General features: G+C 51.1%; 1 protein-coding gene across 1 annotated transcript in view; it reads right to left on the minus strand.

The window, feature by feature from the left end:
• The window catches only part of SFXN5 (sideroflexin 5), a 107,143-nt gene that overhangs the window by 22,970 nt on the left and 68,238 nt on the right, over positions 1-15,935 (minus strand). The window contains 2 exon segments of the mRNA XM_053976636.1: positions 7,823-7,908; positions 12,643-12,758. Coding sequence (XP_053832611.1) covers positions 7,823-7,908; positions 12,643-12,758 — 202 coding nt within the window.

Consider the following 15,935-nt stretch of genomic DNA (forward strand, 5'->3'; position numbering starts at 1 on the left):
TTTGGAACTGCACCCTCTGTAATTATTGCCCTGTGGGGGACCTTATAATCACCCAAGTAAGACCTCAACCAATTTAAAACGATCCCGGGTCCAGCCCCCAGGTGTGACTTCCAGGGGTGCTTCCAGCCCAGGCCAGTTCAAATTACAAGGGCCGACCTCCTAATTAGGAAGAGTTATGGCTCGATTTAAAAAGGAGAGCAGACTAATTAACACATGTAGTGTAATGTCTTAATTGGGATTCAGCTTGGAGAATTTGTGCGGTTCAGAATAAATGACTCATAATGAGCCAAGAGGTCCAGTTTCCTCCTGTCCCTGGGATCCCTGCTCCCGACTCCGAGCCGGGGAGGAAGGGGAGTTAAATATTGCATTTTGTGAGCTGTCAGCTGCAGTGCAAATCCCTCTTTGCACCCATTAACCCCCCATTGGAGGGGAGTGATGAGGAGCTTCCAAAGGCTTTCACTGCAGAGGATCAGCACAGATTGAAAAGAAATCAATAAAATAAAATATCCATGTGGAAATAAAATGAATATCCACGTGGTGAAGAGGGGTTTAGTTCACAGCACTGCCCTGCGTGCTCTGCCAAAGGGTTGGGTCAGGGAATGGGGAGGTCTGGACCTTCAGAGCCCCCAACAGCCCAACTCTGGCATCTCCTGGAGCCTAAAAAATCCCAGGGTGAGTAAGGCTGGGAGGGAGGTGACCCAGTCCAGCCTCCCTGCTCGAGCAGGGTCCCCTGGAGCGCAGAACTCAGGATTGTGCCCAGATGCAATCTGAGTATCTCAAAGATACTCAAAATAGAGACATTAAAAACTGAATTGCTGAACATCTCCAGAGATGTTCAAAAAGCAGAGGAAGGAGCCTGATTTGTTCACAAGAGCAAACCCCGTCCCACCCCAGCAGAACCCTGCAGAAATATTGGTGCTGTTTCACAGGAGAACAGGAGTTTTAGGGACCTCACCCCACGCACAGGACAGCAGCAGCTCTGGAATTAAACCCTGGCTCAGATTGTTCAACAAGGGGTGGGAAAGTTTGCACCAAGAGGTCTCACCCTGGAAAGCTGCAGGAGGATGAGAGAATTGTGGAATCATGGAATGGTTGGGGTTGGAAGAGACCTTAAAGCCCATCAGGGACACCTCCCAGTGTCCCAGGCTGCTCCAGCCCCAGTGTCCAGCCTGGCCTTGGGCACTGCCAGGGATCCAGGGGCAGCCCCAGCTGCTCTGGGAATTCCAGCCCAGCCCCTCCCCACCCTCCCAGGCAGGAATTCCTTGCCAAGATCTGATCCAAACCTCCCCTCCCTCAGCTTGAGACCATGTCCCCTTGTCCTTCCAGTCCCTGCTCTTGGGAAAAGTCCCTCTCCAGCCTTTCCTAAGCCCTCTTTACCATGTTCATTTTATTGTCCCAAATTTCAGAACCCAACACTTCTGCTCTGTCCCTCCACGTTTGTCCCCGACCTTCGGATGGCAAAGAACGGGAAATTTTGCAACACTTCCCTCCTCCTCTTTCTCTTTTTCTTCAAGCTTTGTTCCTTTACCCCTTCAAACCCTGCAATGCCTCTTCCTCCTGCGATTTCCCTTTACAGCCGGGCTGGTTTCAGAGGTGTTTTTGTGCTGAGAAGACGCTGAGAGAGGCAGGAAGAGGCTGGGGATGTTCAGCCGAGGATGCACCGGAGGCAGGCGAGCCCGCGGCTCCCGTGTCCGTAGGTACAAACACACACAGACAGTGCATCTGCTGCACAGACACAGAGTGTTGGAGCTCTTGTAAATACACCTTCATTCAACTTTCATCACAGCGTTCATTAGTGGTTTAAATTTTGCATAATTTGGCAGCTGCCTCTGGCGTTTTTCAGGAGGTGCTGTAATTTATTCCATATGGAAGTCAGGCGCTGCACTCCGAAGGAGTTATCGGGTGCACTGAACCAGGGCTGTATTTGTCTGGGAGGAGGTGTCAGATGCTAAACTAAACATGACAGGAGTGAACCCAAGTCTCCCAGCTGACAGATTCTGTGGGGTTTCTCTGGTGTTTGCTGTAAACAGGTTCAGAGGCAGCGCAGACACCGCGAGACGCCGGCGGCGCCGCGGGGAGCGCCGGGATCCTGAGGGATCCTGAGGGATCCTGAGGGATCCCAGACTCCTCTGATGCGCCAGGGAAGTTTGGGATCCCCAGGTCCCCGTCCTGCTCAGCCTGTCAGGTCTCTCCGCTCTGTTCCCCAGCTTTTCTCACCCGTTTTGGGTCATTTTGAGAAATCTGAGCTCCAGCAGCGACCAGCAGCTCTGCTGTCCCACCCAGCCAGGCCCTCACTGTCCTCACCCCGCGGCTCCAGCCCTGAGCCCCTCCAGAGGACACAGCAGATGCAAAACGAGGGCGGCTGGGGGGGTTTTTTGTGCTTGATTGACACCATTAAAGGAGCAGTTTCCGTGTTTACTCTGGGAACAGCCCCAGCAGTTGAAGGTGTCGCTGCTGGCAGCTGCTGAGCCCAAACAAACTTCACCGAGGGCTGGCCTGGACCCTGGACGGGGCCTTTTGAGGGAAGAGCACCTGTGGGAACACGCTGCACTCAGTGGCAGGGGAATATCTGCAGGAGAAGCCCACGGACACGAGGGCCAGGGAGGCCTCCTGCCTCGCCCCAGTTCTGCAGTGACAAACAAGGCTCAAGCAGAGGAAAATGCCCTCCCTGCACCTCACAGCACTGGCCAGCCCCCAGGAAAATCCATTTTTCCTGCTGCCGCTGGATTCAGCTCAGCCAGAGCTGCTCGGCAGTGCTGATCCAGCCTGAGAGCATCCTGATTTTATGGGATTTACAGGAAAACAGCCCCTGGGAACTGCTGCACGAGGAGGATTTGGAGATGGGGAAGAGCAGAAATGCTCCTCTTCCATGGACACAACTGTTCTGCTCCCATTTCTCCCTCAGCTCCTGCCCACTTCCAGCTTTGTCTCTTCCACAGACACTTCCCAGCCAGCTCCAAGGCCTTTTCCAGTGCCTCCTGACATTCCCGAGCTCTTGAAACCTTCTCAGCCCTGCTCTGTGCTTCAGACCCTCTGAAAGGTCTTCTCTGAGGGCCACAGAGGAGGTTTAAGGCAAGCTGAGGATGCAAGAAGAGCTCAGGTTCCTCACTCTCCGCTCAGAAATCCCTCAAAGTGTCCCCAGCAGGCGCTGGTGGTGGACTGAGCTTCTCCAACTCTTGGCCAGACCACAGGAGCCAAAAATTTGGGCTCTCCCACCACAGAGCTCAGACTGAGGCTGGCTGCCCCACAGAAACCAGCTGCAGCCCTGCAGGGAGCAGGGAGCTGCACCAGGGCTGCTGGAGAGGCCTTGCATGGTGGCTGGGAGCAAACAGCTCCGTCTCCCAGATTTCATCGTAACCACCAAACAAAGGATCCACGGAGTAAAGGGAATAAAAGGACATGGGGATGAAGAGCCCAACTTCCCCAGTGGATGCTGCTGTCCCCACGCCTGTGTGACACGGAGGCACCACAGAATTCCCACTGTCAGCCTCCCTCATCCCTCAGACAGCGCCAAACCATTATTTTTTCCGCATCAGAAGTTGCCGGCGCGGATATTATTTATAAAAACCTCAATGAGAATACATCTGCACGAAATAACTGACACCGTGTTCCCTGCGTGGCATATGCAGGCTGAAAATAAACATTGATTCTATATGTTCACTGCTCCAGCAGAGCGTCCAAGCAGCAGGAAATGCATGAAACATGGGGAAGAATGGGAGCGCGGCAGTGGGAGGGAACATGGAATTGCTTGGAGAGCAGAGAGGCGGCCCCGGGAGTTAAAATACACAGCAGGCAGAGAGACGAGAGGAGCCAAGAGAGCTGAAAAAAATGGCACAAGAGACGAGAGAGGCAGCTGGGGGAGTTAAAACATGCAGATGGAGAGATGGCTGGGAGAGAGGAAAGACCTGGATCCGAGCGGAGAGACGGCGGCCGGGAGCTGGCCACTTAAAATAAACTTTGGGAGCAGCGAGGTGCAGACGAGGTGGGGAGAATTCCTGGGATCTGAAACCCTGCTGGGGGCAGGGGCTGGGCCCTGGAGGGGTGGGAGTCCCACCCAGCTGAGCACCATCACCCACCTGCACCCGGGATCACACCGGGCACGGGAATCGTCCCCTCCTTCCCACATCCCAAATTCAAACTACTCGGAGGGGTCACTCCCTTCCTTCCCCACAATCCCAAATGCAAATCCATTGGAATAATCATCCCCTCTTTCCCACAATCCCAAATGCAAATCCATTGGAGGAATCATTCCCTCCTTCCCCACAATCCCAAATATAAATCCATTGGAGGATTTGTTCCTTCCTTCCCCACATCCCAAATTCAAACTACTCGGAGGGGTCACTCCCTTCCTTCCCCACAATCCCAAATGCAAATCCATTGGAATAATCATCCCCTCTTTCCCACAATCCCAAATGCAAATCCATTGGAAGAATCATCCCCTCTTTCCCACAATCCCAAATGCAAATCCATTGGAATAATCATCCCCTCTTTCCCACAATCCCAAATGCAAATCCATTGGAAGAATCATCCCCTCCTTCCCCACAATCCCAAATGTAAATCCATTGGAGGAATTGTTCCCTTCCTTCCCCACTTTCTCAAATTCAAACTACTCGGAGGAGTCACTCCTGTCCTTCCCCACAATCCCAAATGCAAATCCATTGGAATAATCATCCCCTCCTTCCCACAATCCCAAATGCAAATCCATTGGAGGAATTGTTCCCTTCCTTCCCCACTTTCCCAAATTCAAAATACTTGGAGGGGTCACTCCCTTCCTTCCCCACAATCCCAAATATAAATCCATTGGAGGAATTGTTCCCTTCCTTCCCCACATCCCAAATGCAAATCCATTGGAGGAATCGTCCCCTCCTTCCCACAATCCCAAATGCGAATCCATTGGAGGATCCAGATTGTGGCTCCTGATCCCAGAGCGACACCTTCATCCTTCCCATTTACAGCCCCTGTAGGGATTTCTATAAATAAACGGATAATGCCTGCCTGGATCTCACTCCCATTAAAACCACCCTCCTCAAACTCAAATCCTACTACATTTATAAAGTTACACTTTCCCCAAATGCTCCAATTTTTTTTTTTTTTCCCCAAAATGAGCTTTCAGCTCTGACTGAGCCCTTTAGGAAGCAGTTTTAAGATCTGTGAGCTGACTTCAGATCCCTCAGGCACAGACAGGGACACTCCCCGTGTCCCAGGGCTGCTCCAGAGCTGCCACCACCTCCAGCAGCGTGGCCAAGCCACACCTCACTCCCCATCCCTGCTGCTTCTCACTCCCAGCCTTCCAGGAATCCGAGGATATCTGATGGAAAACGAAGCAGGCACAAAGCTCCGGGCAGAATTCAGGCAGGCAAAAGCAGAGCCCGGATATTTTTATACCCACGGAGTTTTGTGGCAGTGAGAAGGAAAATTTTCTCTCACAAACGTGAATTAAAGCTTTCAATAAGTTAAGATGATGATTTTTTTTTTTTTTGAGGGCAATCTCCTGTAAGTTCACAGATAAAATCAGTTTTAGTAAGGCCTGCACTGAGCACAGGTGCATTCAGCAAAACTCGTATCAATCCAAGGATTTATGATGCCCCCGAGGACAAATAAATGATTTATTGGTTTTATTTTGCTGCAAAGGATGGAGCAAATTTCACCATCAGTTTTATTTTCTCCCCAGGTGCCAATCCAGTTTTACAGCCAGGTTTATTTCAGCTTGGGGATGGCCCAGGAGGGGCCCTCAGTGTGTCCTGCTGGAGACAATAATTTATTAATTTAGAAAGGAGTTTGCTACAAATGTCTCCAAAGTTTTTGCACATAAAGGGTTTTATCTGTGCATACCCAGCAATAAAATCATTTGAAGCAATAAAATCATTTGTCTTGGATGTTGATTTTTGTTGGATGGTTAAACGGGAACCAGTTAAACCAGTGGGAACACACAAAACCACCTCAGTGCAAAGCCTCAGTTCTACACACGACTTGGAGTAAGCCCTGAGTAAATTACTGCAGGGTAAGTGACTCCAGAGTAGCTTACCACTCCCAGGCACATTCCAGCAGATCCTGCAGGTAAATCCTGGCTTGGGGACCATGTGGGTGACAAAGAACTTGGAGCAGGGAAGAGGCTGCAGAGATTTTGTCCAGAAGGAGAATGAAATAAAAGCCAAATGTTTTGCACAAAATTGGAGGGGGTTGGAATCTGCTCCTCCTTGGAATTAGATGGCCAAACAATTCCATGATTCCATGGTAATGAACAGCAGCCAAGCCCTTTTAATCTCTAATGCTTCCCAAAAGTCAGGGACAGTTTTCCACGGAATTCAGGGGGTTTTGTCTCATGCTGACCTTCCACGAGGGGTTATTCAAACTGCTGGGCTGTCAGGGATGAGCTAAAATAATCACCTCAATATCAAACTTCAACAAGGCGGACATTGGTCCTGAACGATGGGACGTGGAAATGTAATAGGAAAAAAAAAAAAAAAACAAAAACATCTGTTTGGTGGATGAAATGTGAGGGGGGACCTTGTGGCTCTGCACAAATCCCTGCCAGGAGGGGACAGCCGGGGGGGGGGTCGGGCTCTGCTCCCAGGAACAGGGACAGGAGCAGAGGGAATGGGATGGATTCGGGGAAAATTCCTCCATGGAAAGGGTTGTTGAGCATTGGAAGGGGCTGCTCAGGGCAGGGCTGGAGTCCCCATCCCTGGGGGGACTTCAAAGCCCTGTGGGAAATGGATTTATAGAAAATTCTCAAAGCCTGACAGGAGGCTCACACAGTGCACATCTATGTGCAAACCTTGAGATAAGAAATGCTGACTTGGAAATGCCAAGGAGTAAGAGAGAAGTTGCTGAGAGAGAAATTAAACTAGGAACAAGCTTCAAAAGGTAACCTTACAAAAAAGACCACACACTTTAGAGAAATAGAACTAAAAAAGATACATTGTGGTAAACCCCACAACGGATAATTTCAAATAATTAGCTTTAAAACATTTTCAACATAGTGGAGCTAAAGCTAATAAGCCAAGAAACACTTATAGTGTGTTATAATTAAGAAATAGTCAGCTTCTGATTGGAATAACACAATTTATAACATCTGTATTATCTCACCCTTCTCATGAGACTAAAAATAAAATAAAAGGTTTTAAAACCCCATCTCTAAACCAGGATAAAACATAATCCAACAAAAGCCCTGTGGATGTGACCCTGGGGGACATGGGACAGCGGTGGCAGTGCCGGGAATGGTTGGGCTCAATGACCTTGGAGGACCTTTCCAACCTAAACCATTCCATGATTCCATGAAATGGTTGTACTCATTGACCTTGGAGGGCCTTTCCAACCATTCCATGATTCCATGAAATGTTTGGACTCAATGACCTTGGAGGACCTTTCCAACCCAAACCAACCCATGATTCCATGAAATGGTTGGACTCATTGACCTTGGAGGACCTTTCCAACCCAAACCATTCCATGATTCCATGAAATGGCTGGACTCTATGACCTTGGAGGACCTTTCCAACCAAACCATTCCATGATTCCATGAAATGGTTGGACTCAATGACCTTGGAGGACCTTTCCAACCAAACCATTCCATGATTCCATGAAATGGTTGGACTCATTGACCTTGGAGGGCCTTTCCAACCATTCCATGATTCCATGAAATGGTTGGACTCATTGACCTTGGAGGACCTTTCCAACCCAAACCATTCCATGATTCCATGAAATGGTTGGACTCATTGACCTTGGAGGACCTTTCCAACCCAAACCAATCCATGATTCCATAAAATATCCATGCCTGGCACCCTCTGAGGCCCCTCCCTCCCTTCCCCTGGGGCAGACTCACTTCTCCAGCACGGACATGATGACGGGAGGTAGAACCAGTATAGGCATGGGCAGGACCACTCTGGTCAGGGCTGTTTCCAGCAGGGCCTGCGGAGCAAACACAAACAAACAAACTCATCCTGGCATCCCAAACAACGCCAGGACGGACCTGCCGGGCTCGGGGTGGCTCTGCTGATGGCACTGAACTGCCATCCCAGAGCCTGCAGCACCTGATCAACCTCAGATCAGCAGAGAACTGGGAAATCAGGCCCGGATAACGATTCTCCAAGCACACTCTGGAAGGAGGCTCAGCTGTCATGAACAGAGGGCCAAATTGCCAAGCCAAAGCACTTGAATGCTTTTTGATGCAGAGGAGATCTGGGTTTATGGTCAGTCATCCCAACCAAGCAGGGCTAGAGCTTGGCCAGAGCCCAAACTCCAATTGGTGCATGTCACCGATGGGAATGAGATGGGAATTTTTCCCCCAAAATGAGCTTTCAGCTCTGACTGAGCCCTTTAGGAAGCAGTTTTAAGATCTGTGAGCTGACTTCAGATCCCTCAGGCACAGACAGGGACACTCCCTGTGTCCCAGGGCTGCTCCAGAGCTGCCACCACCTCCAGCAGCATGGCCAAGCCACACCTGACTCCCCACGGGAGTGAGAGCAACGTCACTTGAATCACTGCTGGGAATGAGATGGGAATCACTGCTGGGAATGAGATGGGAATCACTGGTGGGAGTGAGGTGGGAATCACTGGTGGGAATGAGATGGGAATCACTGGTGGGAGTGAGGTGGGAATCACTGGTGGGAATGAGATGGGAATCACTGGTGGGAGTGAGATGGGAGTCACTGGTGGGAGTGAGATGGGAATCATTGGTGGGAGTGAGATGGGAATCACTGGTGGGAGTGAGATGGGAATCACTGGTGGGAATGAGATGGGAATCACTGCTGGGAATGAGATGGGAATCACTGATGGGAGTGAGATGGGATCACTGGTGGGAATGAGATGGGAATCACTGGTGGGAATGAGATGGGAGTCACTGTTGGGAATGAGATGGGATCACTGGTGGGAATGAGATGGGAATCATTGGTTGGAATGAGATGGGAATCACTGGTGGGAATGAGATGGGAATCACTGGTGGGAGTGAGATGGGAATCACTGGTGGGAGTGAGATGGGAATCACTGGTAGGAATGAGATGGGAATCATTGGTGGGAGTGAGATGGGAATCACTGGTGGGAATGAGATGGGAATCATTGGTGGGAGTGAGATGGGAATCACTGGTGGGAATGAGATGGGAATCACTGGTGGGAGTGAGATGGGAATCACTGCTGGGAATGAGATGGGAATCATTGGTGGGAGTGAGATGGGAATCATTGGTTGGAATGAGATGGGAATCACTGGTGGGAATGAGATGGGAATCACTGGTGGGAATGAGATGGGAATCACTGGTGGGAGTGAGATGGGAATCACTGCTGGGAATGAGATGGGAATCATTGGTGGGAGTGAGATGGGAATCATTGGTGGGAGTGAGATGGGAATCACTGCTGGGAATGAGATGGGAATAATTGGTGGGAGTGAGATGGGAATCATTGGTGGGAGTGAGATGGGAATCACTGCTGGGAATGAGATGGGAGTCACTGGTGGGAGTGAGATGGGAGTCACTGGTTGGAGTGAGGTGGGAATCACTGGTGGGAGTGAGATGGGAATCACTGCTGGGAATGAGATGGGAATCACTGGTGGGAATGAGATGGGAATCATTGGTTGGAATGAGATGGGAATCACTGGTGGGAATGAGATGGGAATCACTGGTGGGAGTGAGATGGGAGTCACTGGTTGGAGTGAGGTGGGAATCACTGGTGGGAGTGAGATGGGAATCACTGCTGGGAATGAGATGGGAATCACTGGTGGGAATGAGATGGGAGTCACTGTTGGGAGTGAGAGCAATGTCACTTGAATCACTGCTGGGAATGAGATGGGAATCATTGGTGGGAGTGAGATGGGAATCATTGGTGGGAGTGAGATGGGAATCACTGGTGGGAATGAGATGGGAATCATTGGTGGGAGTGAGATGGGAATCACTGGTGGGAATGAGATGGGAATCACTGGTGGGAGTGAGATGGGAATCACTGGTGGGAATGAGATGGGAATCATTGGTGGGAGTGAGAGCAATGTCACTTATGTCACTGCTGGGAATGAGAGCATCAGCAACACTGCCAGCCCTGCCAGGGGCTGGTTGGTCACAACGTTCTGGGTCACAAACCCAGCAGAATAAACCGAGACACACGGCAGCTTCCCTGATTTCACCTGGGGTGACCAAAAGTGTCCAAATATCCCAGAACATTCCTCCACAGACAGCTCAGGGCTGCTGCAGGGAGAAAGGGATGTGGGACCGCTGCCTGGAGAGGCTGGAGGGGAAATGTTGGAGGGGAGATGTTGGGGAAATATTGTGGGGGAAATGTGGTGGAAATGTTGTTGGGGGAAAATGTTGTGGGGGAAATGTTGTACAGGAAATGTAGGGGAAATGTTGTAGGGAAGATGTAGGGAAATGTTGTAAGGGAGATGTTGTAGGGAAATGTTGTGGGGGAAATGTTGTGGGGGAGATGTTATACAGGAAACGTAGAGGAAATGTAGGGGAGATGTTGTAAGGAAATGTACAGAAAATGTAGGGGAAATGTTGTTGGGGAGATGTTGTAGGGAAATGTGGGGGAGATGTGGGGGAAATGTGGTGGAAATGCTGTAGGGGAAATGTTTTAGGGAAATTTTGTGGGGGAGATGTTGTGGCGGAAATGTTGTGGAGGAAATGTTGTGGGGAAAACGTTGTAGGGGAGATGCTGCAGGGGAAATGTTGTACAGGAAATGTAGGGGAATTGTGGGGGAACATTGTAGGGGAAATGTTGTAGGGGAGATGTTGTAGGGAAATTTTGTGGGGGAGATGTTGTGGGGGAATTGTTGTAGGGGAGATGTGGGGGAAATGTGGGGGAAATTTTGTGGGGGAGATGTAGGGGAGATGTTGTAGGGGAGATGTAGGGAAATGTTGTGGGTGAAATTTTGTGGGGGAGATGTTGTGGGGGAAATGTTGTAGGGAAGATGTTGTAGGGGAAATGTTGTAGGGGAAATGTTGTAGGGTAAATGTTGTAGGAGGGACATTGTGGAGGAAATTATGTAGGTGAAATATCGGAGGAAAACGTTGTGGGGGAAATGTTGTAGGGAAATTAGGGGAGATGTTGTAGGGGAAATATCCCACCACGGGCCGAGCAGCATTGCAGCCCTTCCTGCCTGAGCTGAGCTTTGATCTCAGCCCCGTGCTGGGGGTGCAGCTCCTCACTGCTGCTCCAGGAATTGTTTTCCACCACTGCTGGTTTATTCCCTGCAGGGATTTGGGACACGCAGGGCTCTCCTCTCCCAGGAAAATCCCAGCCATGGAGCAACATTGTGCCTCCACCGATGCTTCCTTCCTGGCCAGACTCGCCAGAAGGAGCAACCAAAGCAGGGTTTGGAGTCATTGAGGCCCAGAGATCTTCCAGGGCCTGGAGGGGCTCCAGGAGAGCTGGAGAGGGACTGGGGACAAGGGACAGAGGGACAGGAGCCAGGGAATGGCTCCCACTGGGAAAGGGGAGATTGGGCTGGGATCTTTTGAAGGAATTGCTGGCTGGGAGGGTGGGGAGGGGCTGGGCTGGAATTCCCAGATTTGCTGTGGCTGCCCCTGGATCCCTGGCAGTGCCCAAGGCCAGGCTGGACATTGGGGTTGGATCCACCTGGGACAGTGGGAGCTGTCCCTGCCCGTGGATGGGTGGCACTGGATGGGATTTAGGGTCCCTTCCACCCAAAGCATTCCATGATTTTATGTCACAACAAACCCTCACACAGGGACAGCTGTGTCACACTGAGGATCTGCCACATTTCACACGACAAAAACCAGGATTAGCCTCTCCAGGAAGAAGCGCTGGGATTGGATGGCAGCAGAGCAGAAGTTCCCAGAACTCCCAAATTTTATGTTTAAGCTCCACCTACATCGCTCTCACAGCGCCTCCACTTTTAATCTTCATTTTCTCTTTCAACCATCAGGATGGAGAGGGGAAAGCGGGTCCAGGAGCCAGTTAATGGAAGTGAGGAAAACTGGCTCCAAGAAGTGTCTCTGAGCCCTTCAGCAGATTGTTTTAATCCCCCTGTTAACCAACAATATGGAGAGCTATCCGAGATCTCCCCGTTCCTGCCGAGGACTGCAGAGCTGTACATTAATTGCTGTCTCTGGAGTGCCTTGGACAGAAGGAGGGAGGGAAATGCCAAGCATTATATTATTAACTCCTGTGCCTGGGCGTGTGCTCAGCACAGCTCCACATCTCACTGAGAGCCCACTTGGAAACAACAGCTCAGGGGATGCTCAGGAGCCAGAACTGCGCCCAGGGATGGCAAGGGAACAATTCCAGGCAGATGGCACAGAGTGGGTTGCAGGGAAAGCAAACCAGCTGTTAACGAGGTTAAAAACATCTGGCTGCCCTCAGCCAGCTCTGGGTGCAGTTTTTAGTGCAGGTTTGGCAAGGAAGGGTTGAAAAGCTGCTCAGCTCTGAGCCCGAGTCCTCCTCACTTGGGAGAAGGTGTGAGGGATCTTTGCTGGGTATTCCACGAGGAATTCCTGTGGGATCACCAGGCACAGGATCTGTCCTGTCACTGTGCCCTTCCAAACCACCAGGGCCAGCCCCCGGATTTCCCTGCAGGACACAAATCCGTGTTCTCTGCATCTCCTCCATTCCCAGCTCCTAAAGGCACGGATTCCAGAGGCTGTGGGATGTGTTGGGCCTGGAATCAGCTGTGTCCCAGCTCTCCCAGCTCCTGCTACTCACGTGTTTGGCAGCAACTCTGGAAGAGCCGACAATGTTCCCATTATTGTCCAACACATCGATCCCTTCCTCCAGCTCCGTGTGCCTCATCAGGACCACGTTGCAGATGTTGGCACTGGCTGGGGAGGAGAAAGGCAGGAGGATCAGCCCTGCTCAGTCCCCACTGGCAGCTTCTGTTAGCCCTGACAGCCCTCCAGGTCGCCTTCCCTCGATCTGCTGAGGTGAATCACTCCAACCCCCCAAAAAAAGATGGAATTCTCAAGCAGAATAATAACCGATTTTTTTTTTTTTTTTCCCCTCTGGGGCAACAAGGGAAGGTCTAGTGCAAGGTGTCCTTGCCTGTGGTTGGAACTAGAGGGTCTTTAGGTCCTTTCCAGCCCAAACCATTCCATGATTTCACACATTTTAGGGGAAAAATGGCTCCATCCACCAGGACCTTTTAATCCCTCCTCCTTGCCCATCCTGTGGCTTTTGAGGCCTCAAGATGACCCCAAATTCCGTCTCCCAAGTCTGACCAAGAGCTGGGGTTGAGCACCACCCTCCCATGTGCAGCCCCTCCCCTCGCTCAGGCACTTCCCAGCTTCTCCCAGAGAAAAGCTGCTCATTCCCACAGAACTTTTGGCATTTTCCAGCACCCCCCACACCACATTTCCCTGCAAACTTTCCACCCAGAACTGAGACAAACCCACTGTTGCTGCAAGTACCAGTGCCTTCCAAAAATGTGTTTCTGCACTGCTTGATGGGTTAATATTCGCTAATTAATCTCAATTCATGTCATATAACAAATGTCTAATTTTTTGAGGGTGGTGGGTGGGTGAGCCCTCTCCGAAGGCAGCTCTGTGCAATCAAGGATGATTTGTGGTGACAAATGCTCCTTCCACTCGAGAGGGAGAGGAACACACACACACGCACACTCTGTCTCTCTCTTTAATATTCCAACTACCAGACCACTCTTCGCATCTATCAAAATATCCGTGTTCCCAACCCTTCAGCTCCTGAATCCCAGATAAAAAAACAAAACAAGGCCTTTCATTTAAAGAAAGTTTAGCCCCTGGGTTTTTTTTTTTTTTTTAGTTTTCAACACTCGCCCGCCCCGTCCTTCTCGCTGTCAATCAAAACTGAGCGGCTCAAACAGCCCAGCAGAGCTGCTTTGGCCAGGGATGCCCTGGCTCAGAGTTCCTGCCAGACTCAGGATGGGGTGGGCAGCCCTGACGCTCCCAAGATGCTTTCCCGAGGCTCTGGATTCCCTGACCTGGTCCCAAACCCAGAAGCTGCTTCCAGCCCGTCTGTCTGAGAGGAGCCGCTCGCGTAAGCGCTCCCCTTCTGCTCTCTGAGAGAGCAGAAACGCTGCTAATTGTGGCTAAACTTGGATTTCATGGACGCCTCAAATGCACGAGGGTGGGGGGGGGGTGAAAAATAAATAAATATATGTGCAGACAAAGTCATCTGCAGGATTTGGGAAGATATTGTGATAATGGAAAGTGTGGCTGTGAAAGCACTCTGAGGAAACTTGGGCCCCAGACCAAGGCACCACCCCACTCCTGGGTGTTTGTAGGGATTTTTTCTATCCCAGGGTGCTTTCCACACTCTAAATGTGTCCTTGGGCATCACCTAAACACAACAATTTTAACCACACACACACAAAAAAGCCCAAGGAGAAGAAATCCTTGCTCCTTCTCTCTTTCTCCATTGAGGATCTTCCCATATCAGCTTCAATTTTCTTCAGATCAGGTTTGGGATGGGATTTTGGGGTTTCCTGAGGTTTTTTAGCCGTGGACATCTCCGGTATAAAGCACACCCTCACCAGTGACACCCTGGCCTTGGGGCCAGCTGTTCACACCCAGTTCTGGGGCAGAAAAGGGTGAATTGGGTCCCTTAAATTCCCCTGGGCACCGAGATCCTTCCCCTCCTCGCCTCTGAGAAAGGATCCAGCCCCTCCCTGCTCAAACTCAGGCTCCAAGACCTCCTTCCCTTCCCTGCTTTTCCACGGAACCCCTTTCACCCCCCGAGGATGCCCCAGCCCTGATCCCAAACCCTTTTTCCAGCAGGGCAGCCCCTGGCTCTGCAGGGCTTTGGCCACCTCCAGGAGCTGCTCCCCTGGCTTGGTTTCCTGGATCCACCCCCTGCTCCCGGGCGGGATTTTTTGGACAATTTGGGGTTTTCAGCTGCTACAAATTAACCCTGGAGGAGGGTGAGGGCAGGGCCTGACCCAGAAGCACTGGTTAAAGGCGTCCTCCAGGCAGAGCTGCTGCAGGTGGGCGATCACTGGCTGTGCAAACACAACCTTCACACGGCCTGGAGAAGACACAGAGGCACCGAGGCCTTCCCCAGCACCCACCCCAGCTTCCCAGAGCTCCGTGGAGTCCTCAGGAACATCCCTGCTGGAGTTTGGGCTGCCTTCCAGCCCAGCAGCAGCTGCCCCTCCCGTGGTAGCTTGGGATGGGACCCTCAAGCTTGGATGTCCCTCCAGTTTTCCAGCTGCCCCCAACCAGCGCAGCTCTGGAGGTCAGGGCACAGGGAGGCAAGGAAGGGATGGGGAAAACTCTTTAATTTCACACAATCACAGGATTATTAAGGCTGGAAAAGACCTCTGAGATCATCGAGTCCAACCATCAAGCATCACTGCCAGATCCAGCACAGCCCTAAACCCCATCCCTGATGACCACATCCATGGGGTTTTTGGAGCAAGAGCTTTACCCCAGAGTTTGCCTTTCCATGCAGAAATAGAGAATTTCTGCCTTTCTGCTGGGGGCTGGAGGTTCAAAAGGAATTGGGAGACGCATCTTAATTACGGTTTTGTCCAGGTCTGCAAACCACAAACCAGCAATTAGTGGGAGGTTCCCTGATGTCCTGGCTCATAACGAAGCAAGACAAATAAAACATTAGCTGGAGAATTAATTACAGGCTAAACAAATTAATTACGGGTCCTCAATCAATGCCAGCACAAACACCTTGGTGTGAAAGCAGATCAACCCTGCAGCAAGGATTTCCTGAGTGTCTTTGACTCAAACACCCCTCAGAGCTGCCTCCCGGGGCTGGAACTCATCCCTCGTGCTCTCCTGGTTATAAAAACCCAAGGAAAGCCGAATCCCCCTAAAACAGATCCCAGAAAAGTCCCAGGAAAACAGCAACAATGCCCACGGATCCCTAGTGTACAAGGAGAATGCTCAGTGCAACCCCCAGAGCACAATCCCTGTCCCCCTTGCTCTGCAGGCAGGGCAGGCAGCTCCTTTTGTGGCAGAAAAGAGGGGGAAAAAATCCAGCAACTCGGAAATTCAGGGCTGGAGGGACACAAC

The sequence above is a fragment of the Vidua macroura genome, chromosome 4, assembly GCF_024509145.1.
Source record: "Vidua macroura isolate BioBank_ID:100142 chromosome 4, ASM2450914v1, whole genome shotgun sequence".
NCBI lineage: Eukaryota > Metazoa > Chordata > Aves > Passeriformes > Viduidae > Vidua > Vidua macroura.